Source organism: Silurus meridionalis, chromosome 24 (assembly GCF_014805685.1).
Source record: "Silurus meridionalis isolate SWU-2019-XX chromosome 24, ASM1480568v1, whole genome shotgun sequence".
NCBI lineage: Eukaryota > Metazoa > Chordata > Actinopteri > Siluriformes > Siluridae > Silurus > Silurus meridionalis.
Window position 1 is genome coordinate 9,643,545 of NC_060907.1, and position 12,655 is coordinate 9,656,199.

At 35.4% G+C, this 12,655-nt stretch overlaps 1 protein-coding gene across 5 annotated transcripts in view; it reads right to left on the reverse strand.

Moving 5' to 3' along the window:
* The window catches only part of grin2bb (glutamate receptor, ionotropic, N-methyl D-aspartate 2B, genome duplicate b), a 109,632-nt gene that overhangs the window by 80,597 nt on the left and 16,380 nt on the right, over positions 1 to 12,655 (reverse strand). For all 5 annotated transcript variants that reach the window (XM_046837511.1, XM_046837513.1, XM_046837510.1 and 2 more), the window contains one exon: positions 10,906 to 11,487. In XM_046837511.1, the coding sequence (XP_046693467.1) occupies positions 10,906 to 11,487 (582 nt within the window). The remainder of the gene's footprint in view (positions 1 to 10,905; positions 11,488 to 12,655) is intronic.

The following is a 12,655-nucleotide window of genomic DNA, read 5'->3' on the forward strand; positions in this document are numbered from 1 at the left end:
AAACTGTTATCATTATATAAATATTTATTATATAATATATTATAAAATATTATTTGTATATTTTTTGTATATAATCTGCAATTATACATTTGATATAACACACATATAATAGACATATAATTGCTCTGTGTGTGTGTGTGTGTGTGTGTGTGTGTGTGTGTGTGTGTGTGTGTGTGTGTGTGTGTGTGTCAGACTGCATGTCTCTGAACACACCACCCCATCTCATTACTCCACACCTCCGTGGCAACCATTTGAACCCGTGCAGTGACACTTGGCTGCAAGACAAGCGTCCCTGAGTAGCGCTCATTATGGGACAGAAGAATAAATCTCACCTCTTGCTGGTGGCCAAAGTATTATTGCATTCAATTGCCCCAACTGTGGAACAATAACTATGATCTAATATGAAGAGAATTATTATTGGCACTTTCTACCCAATAGCATAATCGCAGAGAGCAATACTTCTGTCAATATCTCTCAAGTGCACATGCACACACATATGCATACATACACTTCTCATTGAGCCAGGCGATGGGGAAATGCCAGTAGATTTGCCAGGGCATGAGAGAGTATGCTAATAAAATCCATGCTTGTGTGTTGAACATAACAATGCTTGTTGAAAAACACCTGAGTCTGGCTAGAGCTGTAATGTTGAGACATTCAGAAAATGGTTTTGCCTCAAGTCATAATACAATGAGCAATCTGTCCACCATTAGTCTCTATCACACCATTTTTTTTCTCTGTCTCTCTGGTGCATCCTGGGAATGTGAACAGATGGAGTGTGTGATGTGGTCAGAGAATGACCATTTGGTCCTTTGTATCTTTTTTTTCTTAAAGTCTTTTCTCATTATTTTCAGATTCACTGTAATCACCGATGGGTCTCATTGTCTAGTATATACTGTGAGTTCCCAGCTGAGAAAGAACATTATCAAGAGCATTTGTTGAATTCTATAAGCTATAAGAGGGTTGTACTGCGACATTTCTGCACTGTTCTGGAAAATGTGATATGAGTCACAGTAATCTTATAACATGACACAAAGTCAGGAAATACTAAATTCAGGATTTTGGCATCAGGAGGTTTGGGTATGTGTCATTCATATGGCATTCAAGTTGTGGGGAGAACACTGTTGCTAGTCAACTTCGAAATACAAAGAGCATAAAATCTAGGTCATAGGCTAACATTGTAAGTAGGCAGCATACAAACAGAAAAACTGAAAGTAAATTTGATTGTCATACATTGTAGATGGTCCTCAGTGGTGTTTTATAGCTCCTCCGTGGTGAACAATCTCAACAATTATGCATCTTTCTGCAGCTTTTCAAAGTCAGGAGTCAAAGTTGAAAGCATGCATTCTGGTTGCTAGATACAAACCAAAATCAATACTTTGATTTGCTTTACATAAATGTTAGTACAGAAGTTTATTAAGGTTTACGTTTTTTACATTTACATTTTACATTTCACCAAATGTTTAGAGCCAATTTCCTTTGCAGTAATATTATTAAACATCTGTATTGGTATTAAAACTTGCACTGTATAAGATAACTTGAGATTCTTACTACTGTGCTCTGTCATAGTTAAAAAGTTTAATGTTTTCATTATCTACAATGCTTTAGTTGGCTTCCATCTGAAATATAGCTTATATACTGTTTACATTATGGCTATCCATGCAAATTATATCACAGGCATTAAATAGTGTAGGTAGAAAGCACAGAAACATAACTTAAACAAATAAATGTGCTTCTGATATACATTAACATTGAATTGTACTATATTATGGCCATGAGATACTGTAGTCTGGTGTAAAATTAGTTTAAGAGAGTCACTAAATTAAATACATAGCCTATGTTAATGGAATTGTGTTATGTCAACAAGAGATCATTTTAAATATTGTGTAGGTTAAGTTTGAGCAGACTCCTTCTGCATCTCAAGAATATGAGATCAATATGGAATCAAAACCAAAAGGTTGAGAACCAGTGTATTGGCCTGACATTCAGAAAACCCTTGTCTAATTTATTCCAAGTTACACTCCAGTTCTGTCTAATGATTAATCTTCATTTTAATTTGTATGGTTAAATAAATCATACATACAGAATATTAGTACATACAATTTAACCAACTACCACTTAATGATCAATTACTTAATTGATCAGTTACTCAACTCTATCGCTTTAGCCAGTGACTAAAATGATGTACTCCAATATACTACCATTTTCTCCTACACAGAGCATTAAGCGTGAACTTCCTCATTTTGTTAAGTGGGATGGAGCCATTAAGGACAAATATATGTTTTCTAATGAGCTTACTTAGGATGTTTTGCAGAGTGTGGCACGGAGAATAAAGGTGTGTAAGTACACAGTGCACCGAGTGCTGCAACATCAGGAATAAAAGGCTTAAGTGCTCACACGCAGAACACAAACAAATAAAAACACTGAACTGCTATTGAAAGAGATGGAGCAGTATATCGTGGGGCAAACAAGGAATCAGTCTAACCAAACCAAAGGATGAGATGCACACACTACTGCTATTAATAACACTATTTTCAGAATATTTTGATAAACAGGTTGAAGACACAAGCGCTTTCAAAACTCAATTTCAACCCATTTCTGTAACATGGATTTGATCCAGTTTCATAACTTTGACTATAGAGCTTGCAGATTGCCACAGACTTCTACCCAGACCTTTCCTGGGCTGATGCTTGTGATCCATCTTGTAGAGACGAGTTATTGATGGGACTGCTTAAATTGGGGACAGTACAAATCAAATCACTGCACTCTGATATTGAATTCCAGGAACTAACTATTGCTGTTCAGCAGCTTTCATTTGGCTGTGCACCTGGTATTGATGGCATGCCGACCCAATCTTATAAATGTTTTTGTCAAGCACATGGAATGAATGAGATTTTTAAATGCTTATTTCGTGTTGCAAGACTACCTACTGGTGTCACAAGGGCAGTATTGCTTCTGCGTTCAAAATAGCCAGGAGACTGATGACGTTATTGTTTTCTAGACTACAAAACATCTGAAATGGCGTTCTATGAGAATATGAATTCAGGTAAATCTTATTTCCTCTGGTCTGTGACTGGATTGTTTAGTAGTGGATTTTATGAGGATTAAAATCTAATTATTTATCAGGATTTCTGTGTTGTGTACTTGAGGACTAAACTACAAAGTTGTTTTATATATATATATATATATATATATATATATATATATATATATATATATATATATATATATATATATATATATATATATTTCACCTAAGAACTGAAGGATGATTTCAGTTTTTGTGCTGTATGTATGTTGGACCCTTTTCTTCTACAAAATATGTAATGTTTTTAATGTACTTTTTTATTCTATTTTATCCCAAATATTTTATCCTAAATTACACAGAATACTACTAAGTAGTCGACAGCTTGGTTGCACTAGGATATGAACTCATGACATCATTAGATCATTAGCACAATGCTTTATCCATTGAGTCATGTCTGCTTATTTAAAAAAACATTTTTAAACCTGAATGGGTGGAGGTTGCTATACACATTATTGCTGATTGGTCATCACAAGCGTCACAGAATGACCAACTCCCTCAGAGATATTATCAAAACCACATCTTTATCTAATAACCATTTCCTATCTTTAATCAGAGGGTAAAAAGACATGCAACACATAATGTTTCCCCAATGCATTAATTTTGTACATAAGTGCAAACAACTGCTCCAATTCATTGGACAGATGAAGGTTCTTACTGTAGTTTTCTAAAGGGGCTCTACTTGAAATCACTTTGTAAGGAATTTGCAATTTCATGAAAAGGTTTCAGGGTATTCAGAGGAGACAGCGAATGTTACATCATCTTTATATGCAGATGATGTAGCAGTGATTAATGGCTCTTCACAGTTATTACTTTGTTGATGCTATCCTCACCTTAGATAAACTGAGGTAAGTGCTCAAGATTTATCACAGAACAGGAGCGAGGATTTTGATTTCACAAATTAATAACCAATTTACACTGAAGTAGAGTACAAATAATGAACATTAGGAATGTTTGGCAGTAGAGCTGAATATAATAATTTTCAAAATAGGCGGGGGGTGTAATGGGATAGGTATGCTCTGTGGACAGGTCTTATCAAGAGTCGTTTGTTTTATTCTGGAATGGACAACTGTTATGAAGTTTTGGCAATAAAGTGAAATTATAGTGCTTCAGGATTGCACATTGTGCTTTAGACAAAATGCGCAATGATAATGCAAAAGTTAATGAATTATTAAGAAATATAAAACACCAAAATACATTCAATTTTGCTCACCTTCGAATTACTCTGTTCCAAAATTAATACTTTATTTTCCTAAAGCTTCTGAAGTGTGTGTGTGGGTGTGTGTGTGTGTGTGTGTGTGTGTGTGTCTATACATCCTTTTTCACATGTCCTCTGCCTCTCCACCGTCACTGCCTAAAGCTCTTACCCCCCACCAAGTCCCTCAAAAAATACACAGTTTCTCAGCTGCATTTTCTCCATTCTCTCTCTCTCGCTCTCTCTCTCTCTCTCTCTTTCTCTCTCTTTCTTTCTCCCCTCAGCATCCTTATATATATATATATATATATATATATATATATATATATATATATATATATATATATATATATATATATATATATGTATGTGTGTGTGTGTGTGTGTGTGTGTGTGTGTGTGTGTGTGTGTGTGTGTGTATGTGTACATGTGTATATGTATGTGCCACTGGTTGCCATGGCAACCGATTCAGCCCACAGAGCTAGTGTGTGTGTGTGTCTCCGTGTGTGTGAGAGAGAGAGGCAGAGAGAGAGAGAGAGTGTGAGTGTGTGTAAGAGAGGGGGAGTGAGAGAGAGGTAATTATTAAGAAAAAGACAGGGTTGAAAACACTCCTCAATCCCCACTATTTAACCACCTCCTCCTGTGGCATGTCACAGGGATCCTCTTCAATCTTTCCCTCCCTCTCTTTCTCTCTCTCTCTCTCTCTCTCTCTCTCTCTCTCTTTTCTCCTTCTTCTTTTTGTTCACATGCTCACTCTCCATCTGCATCTCTCAACCGCAGCTACTTGCTTGTATGTTTTTTTCTAACTTTGTGCTCCTTTCGCTCAGCTTCCTGTTCCTCCTTCTCATCTCTCTTCCTCTGCATCTTTCTATGTCTCCGGATGATGACTCCAATGCCTGCTCAGGTTTTGCCTCCTTTCTGCTGCTGTTCCACAAAAATCTTCCTTTTGCAAACTTAAACATGTTGTAATTGCATGTTGAGAAGCTTCCTTTATTTCACACCCCCACACTTCATCTCGTTTCATAACACCCCCCTTCTTCTTTCTTATCCTTCTCTCGGCGTGTACAGTGTGCTTCTAATCTAGCCATCTCTGTCTCCAGATGGCATTTTTATCCATCCTCTTTCCCATTCTTCATATTCTCTATATCTTTTCGGGGCATTCATACGGCCAATCAACAGCAACTTGTTTTAATCTGTGAAATTTCATTCAATGAAAATACTTTGCACTGCTGAATGGATATGTTGAAGAAATTTAAATTGTAAAAGTGAAATAAATCCTTACTGTACATACACATATTTTTGAAAGAAAGTGAGGTATACATATACAACAAAAAAGACTTTAGATAGTAAAAGGAATATTTTTGGTAATGTATAATTCATAGTAATATTTGAACATCCTGTAGCTAATGTTACATATATATATTTATATAAAATAATAATAATTATATATATATATAACCCTAGATTTTTTTTTTTTGTAAAATCAGTTGTGTTAATCATTTATTCTAAAATGTTAAACTATTCTGTTTCTCACACTTGTGCAACTACACATAAACCATACATGTAATATACAGTATGCATTTAAATTTGTATAATGGCGAGTAATTAGTTTTTATAGGCTGCTGATTTTTCAGTAAGAATTGTAGTTCAAATTTGTGACTGTTCTACAGTATCCCAAAATAGCCATGATTCTGTATCACTTTGTGTATTTACACTTTGTGCAAATTTATTAGATTTAATTTAAATTATTTTCTATTAAACAAAATCTTGGTTGTGTCAATCAATAAAAGAAAGTTATTTAGCAACCAGGAGATTACTGGTGTGTGCTGTTCCTTCTCCATAACACGGTGAACGTAGGGCAGCATGTTTCTTGTCTCAGTGGGCCACTAGGCACATACATAAATAAATATGTATTCTTAACTTAATATTTACTAGTGGTCCACATGAACAGGCTTAAATTTTACCTACACAAATTCAACATCAAGCATAATTAACGGTATATGTCCCTTTCATGTTTCATATATTTTCCCTAATGAACTGCCTTTCTCACTTAGCAAAATGAGAATATATTTGTTGTTTTCAAAAATATCTTGATTCAAAATGTAGGAGCAAAATTAACTGGAAAAAATTATAAATGTGTATTCACCTAGACATTTCTGTTGTAATTTGAAACTGAACATGGATCTTATTTTTTAAATGTTGCCAAGCAAGTATTTTTCTTTAACAATTTTTTGTTAGGAAAAGCAGCCAACAAGCACACAGCATGCGTGGAAACTTCCTGAACACTGCTGGAAATGTGTCCCAGGCAGAAATATCATAAAACTGGTTAAGAAAATGCCAGGTATTACAAAACTGTACTCAAAGCTAGTTCGAAGAATCTGGCATAAAACAAGAGATAATTAAGGACGTAGAAAAGAATGAAGTAAAGACATTGGACCTTGTTTATCAGGGTGGATATAAACTAATTTATTCATTATCATTTGCAGAAGCATTTAGAAATTATTTGTGAAAAATTATTCTTAAAAATGCTGAGTTAGTTGGAAAAGATAATTGTATCCTATAAGGAATAATTTGATTGCCATGAGATGAGTGTAATCTTATATACAGTTCACACTGTCAAGATAAATAAAAAAATTGAATTAGTCTATAAATTACAATGAATTAGATAAGCAGATCAATAGGAAAAAATAATGTGACTGCATAAATAGAAGTAGAGTTATTGTGTGTCTGTAGTAACTTATGCGCTGCGGTAGCTGAGCTGCATTACTTTAGTAGGAGCATGCTGTACAGTATATACTGTACTGTGTTTAGGAACATCTGTTTACTAAATTGTCATATTTTGTTTACTCTTAATTTTACTAAAAGTATTAAAACATACAAGAAAAATATTACAAAAGGGAAAGATAGGCACCTTATATCACACCCTTAGTTTAGTTTTACAGCTGGTAATTTAGTGCTTTAAATTAAATAAATAAAAATTCTCGAATGTAAGAGAGCATGATAATAAGTAATAATACAAATGACAAACTAGCTAAATGCTAATTCCTAGATATTGCAATACAAAGAAAGTGTATGTGCAGTACTGACAAAATAAAAGTATCGAGTATTGTGCCACATTCTTGGTATACCATCTGTAGCTACACAGTCTCACCCCACATCGTCACATATCGACGTTGTGTTGCTACTGTATGAATATAAGATGGATGTCTTGAAGCTGTCTGATGCTAAAAAAATCACCTCATGTAGTTAGTGGTAAGTTGTCCAAAATTATTTGGTGGATGAAAAGAAAAAAAAATAATAATAAAAGGGTAAAGTGTAACAGCATCATTTGTTAATTTCCACAATTAGAAATATCTATAGGTGCTGCTTAGATCACTACAGATTTTGACTCAGTAGCTTGACAGTTGTTGAGAGAGATGATATCTGTATATGAAATCCAGCTCACTACAGAACTAAGAAAGCACTGATTTGACTTAATTTCTGGCAGCCATATTTGATTCATCTTCCGTATTCTCTTCTGTTCATTGGGCTCCTCTTTCTGCTCATTCTAGTGCTGTTGGAGCATCACAACAGCAGCAGCAGCCTTAATTCATTTGTTATGCAATTCCTCAACTGTATTTACAGAAAAACAGAATAGCATATGACAAAAGAAAACAACAAAAAACAATAACTTATTAATAATTCTATTTCCAGATTGTTGGAACTACATAATGGCATCATGTCCAGTGGTGTAAAAATGTAATTCTAAGCCTCTTATTGACAGAACCACTCCATTACACTAAGAATGAATGAATGAATGAATGAATGAATGAATGAATGAATGAATGAATGCAAAGGAATAGTCATCATTCATCACTGTGATTATGTAATGGTTAAGTGATCATGTGACTTTCCTATCTATATGAACTTAATCTTCTAGAATATTATAACCAGGGAACAATTCAATATATGACTCATGGTGTAATATTACTATAAGACTTCTTCCTTAAAAAAGAAAGGATTTTTTGCTGTAAGAGCAAAATGAAATTATAAAACAAATAACTGATGGATCATATATAAACTGGTAAAGACAATTTTGATCGCAGTTCAACTTTCTGTCATTTTTTTTTATTCTGCAGTAAAATAGGGTCAGAAGTACTGATGCTGGCACACAGAAAGATACTTTGGATCTATTTTAGTGTAGGATTATTATTTTCATGTCAGATTTATATCAGCTGCTCAAGTGACCAGAAGGTTGTGAGTTCAAACTCTTAGACTGCCTACAAAGGGTTCTTGAGCAAGACATTTTAAGCCTGCTCAGTTATATAGTGAAAAAGTGTATTTTAACAAGTTAATTCTTACAGAATATTATTTATACCTCAGTATTGTTGATTTCCCAAATCTGCCTGATCAGAAGAAATAACTTCTTATTCTCTTAAATAGCAGCTGTAACAGTAATGCTGGCTGTAAATTGAAACACAGGTTTATATGAATGTGCTCAATCTAATATGTTTTTTTTTTTTACTAATCTGAAATTTAGGTAATCTTTTATTTACAAGCCCATTTTGTTTCATTGAGAAACTTGGATGTTGTCAATTACTATATGTAGTCAAAATAGTTCTAAAATATGATGTGTAGCTCTAAAATAAATCTAAATATTTAATTGTTATCTGCAAATTGCAGTGAGATGTGCTGCTATAGAAAAATAATTAACTTGCTTCGCTTCAGGTCTTGTCAAACCACCCTGTTGTTGACTATTATTCTATAACTGCATGCTCTGTTATGGTTTATTTCCTACTTATTGCTATTGGAACACATCCAATTGGTTGGTCCAGTGATTTCTGAGCATTGCAATTTATCCTCACACTAAGACACTGGTGCTTTTCTCTTTTTTTGTACCGTGTTCCTTTTTTTTCTCCAGAATGACAAAACAACTGTATTTGACTCCCACTCTATCAGTTGGTGGCATTTGCTAAAAGTCTTGCTGACATTTCCTTTCTTTCGGCACTCCTTTCTCTCTCTGTCCCTGCTTCTATTCATTCCCTTGCTTTCTACAGGGTAAAAACCAATACCTGTTCTTTTAGTCTGGACTTCTCATTCTCTCTCTCTCTCTCTCTCTCCCTCTCTTTCTCTCTCTCTCTCTCTCTCTCTCTCTCTCTCTCTCTCTCTCTCTCTCTCTCGCTGTTCCCTGTTTACCACTTTGACTTTTTTCCCTTTTCTTCATTCTCTCGTGCTGTCGTTCATCAAAGTCTGTTGGTGCAAAAGGCAGCAGTGTACTGGTAATAGCAGAAGTGACAGGAATACTAATACTGAGCCCATGAGCCCAGTGCATTACTAGCTAACACAGCACCTCTTCAGCTTTCGACTTCAAAGTGCTTAGTTCAATCTGCTTTGAGCCATGTTACCCATGATCTCTAGACCAGATAAAAGAGTCTTTGACATGTAGGACACTGGGACACTTTATCAGATGACACTCACCAAAACTGGTGCAATAGTGCAATCACCTTGGTAATTGCTCTGAATAATACATTAGAGCATATATATCTAAAAATAGACAACAAAGTTTAGAAGGGAGAATCCAATGGTTAGAGAAAGAAAAATGAGATAGGACAGATAGAAAAATAGTAAGAGACCGAAGGGTCAAGAAAGAGAGATGCTACAGAGTGATATAGAAATCACTGTGACCCTGACCAGAGTAGAGAAGCTAGCAAAGAAGAAAAAAAAAGAAAAACAAAGAAATCTAAAATGACCAAAGACCAAGACATAAGTAAATTAACAACAAAAGAGAAAACAGCTAGAAGGAATACCAGAGACCATATGAGTGAGTGAACAAATCCAGACAGAAGAGTAAAAAAACAGATTTAGAGGAGGTTGCAGTCATCCTAAATCTGAGAGACTCCTTACTTCTATGTAGAGAGTCATTACTCCTATGTCTCATGCAGAATTAAATAATCACATCATTAGTTAATCATATTGATCATTGTAGTATTATAAGTATTTTTCACCACATTTGAGTATTCAGTATTTTCCAGAAAATTTGGAGTCAACACGGCAGTGTCTTTATGTAGCCATTCACTTTGCACAAAATAACAAATCATATATTCTCCAAATGGAACTTGGACCTGCATAATTAAGTGTCTCCATTATACATTCTTAACCCACTTCTTTCACCACATGTCTAAAAAATCTCAACATAACATTGGAGAAAGACCAAGAAAAATTCAAAAGAGGGCATTAAAAAAGAACGTGAGAGACCAAACATACAGAGACTTAAGGAAGAGAAAGGTTTGCCAGAAGATAGAGATGATGCTACATTCTCAGAAATAAAGACCTTTCCTTGCCGCTCTGATGGTACCATCAAGGTTAAATCCTTTTTACCTTTACTTTGAATATATTTTACCTGGGAATGTAAGTGTGGTTTAATAAATGGACCTTGAAATCCAATTATTTAACAAATTCTTTTTAAAGGTGCACTATGTTTGTGTTTCCATCTGAAAGATACATGCTAAAGGTACAAAAGATTAATTAACCTTGATGCTGAGTCACAACAAAAAGCACAGTTTGGTACCTTTATTTCTGAACAGCCCATGTAATATAAGGGATACTGAAAGAAACAGAAAGAGTCATGCTTGAGATGGGTTATTACCTTGGCAGCCATGATCATGGAGGAGCCTCCACGAATGCCCAGGATGGGGATGTGGGTCTGTGCGGAGATGAAGTCAAGGATCTGGGCAATGGCCTCGTGGTCGGAGTCATCTCCAAACACAACGCCCTGGAGCCAGTGGCGAGACATGAGTGCACATATGCGAGTGATAATGCTCTTTGGGTCTGTCTCATTCATTGTGACCAGGTCGAGCTTGGGTGCCAGGGGTACGTGCAGGAAGTCCTCCTTCTCTAAGCCCTCAGCCAGTGCCACCTCACTCGAGTTGCCCACAAGGACCACAGCAATGCTAAGGCCCTGTGCCAACTTGGGAACTGATGCCACCGGATTTGGTGGAGAGTAGTGAGGAGGCCCAATGATGTTGCCAGTGGCCACTCCCCCAGGCATGCCCCCACCGCCCCGCCGTGACTCGCAAACTGGGAAGAGGAGCAGCAACAGGATGAGCACAAAGGAGCAAAGAGGAAGTCTGGAAGGTGAAGGGGAGACGGAGAGCGAGGAGAGGGTACGGCGGAAGGAGGGAGAGAGGCCGAGGCTGACAAGCATGGCAGTGAAGTGAAGACGCAGTCCCTGGAGGAAGGGAGACAGGAAGAGAGTTTAGAAAAATGTGTCATATGCTTTCTTCTGTGCAGCCTTCAATACTAATTAATGGCATCTTTTGGACAAGGTCCATAGAAGCATTGAAAGCCTACAGTGAATTCTGTCATTCATGTTGCTGAATTTTGTAATTCAGTTTTTATTTATTTATATTTAGTTTTCCAAAACTCTACATTTAACATCTTCTTTACATCCTATCTTTGAAAGAATTCTCCAGCATTTTTTTCATAGACATCATTCATAGACATGCATTTTTTCATGTTTCATGTTCATGAGAAATTAAACATAAAAGTATTTACTTGAAAATCCTTTTTAATTTAAGTTTGAATGCAACGCATGAATTCTGTTAATAGAGTGCCTGATCTAAAACAACCCCAAACCTCCACCTCCATGTTTGACTGTGGCTGTGAAGCATCTCTGAATACATCTGATTTCTTGTTCCCCATCTTACATATGTTTTTCTGTTAGAGACATAAATGTCAAATTTGGACTAGAACTTCATTCTAGTAATTCACTGTCTGATTTTTATATAACTTTCCATTTTCCTGAAAGTTTTTGTGATACCCGTGTGCATTTTCTGTGAATATGCTACATTGGTTAACTAAATCTTCAGTAAATTTGGTTGCTGATCTTTTCTCAGTACAAAGAAAGGTACTTGTATTAGTGTAATCACACATAAATTACAACTGTTGGAGTTGAAAAGTAGGCTCAAAAAAATTGAATATACCTCTAAAGTATTTTTAATTTGTTTCAAACATACAATAAACACAAGAAAACTCATGTAAGTGCAGGACTTTAAATAAATCAAGACAGATATTTTTGCATAAGACATTTCTACTGTATAAGTTGCAGCTCTAGGGAGTCAAACCATTTTTATGAAGAATGAACAAAAAAACAATTTTTCACATGCCATTTAAGTAAACGGTGCATCTAATGAGTCAAAGCAAATTGTCACATTACTGTGCAAATTCCCCGGATGTAATACTTATATTTTATGCTTTGATGTACCACTTCTAAAAAAAAAAACAGGAATGTGCATATTGTTTTGTAAAGGTTGTAATGCACTGTATTGCAAAGAACAAACAAATCCTTCATGTAAATTCAACCTCAAGTTTCAGAGTGTCAGTGTTCTGAAGAAAAA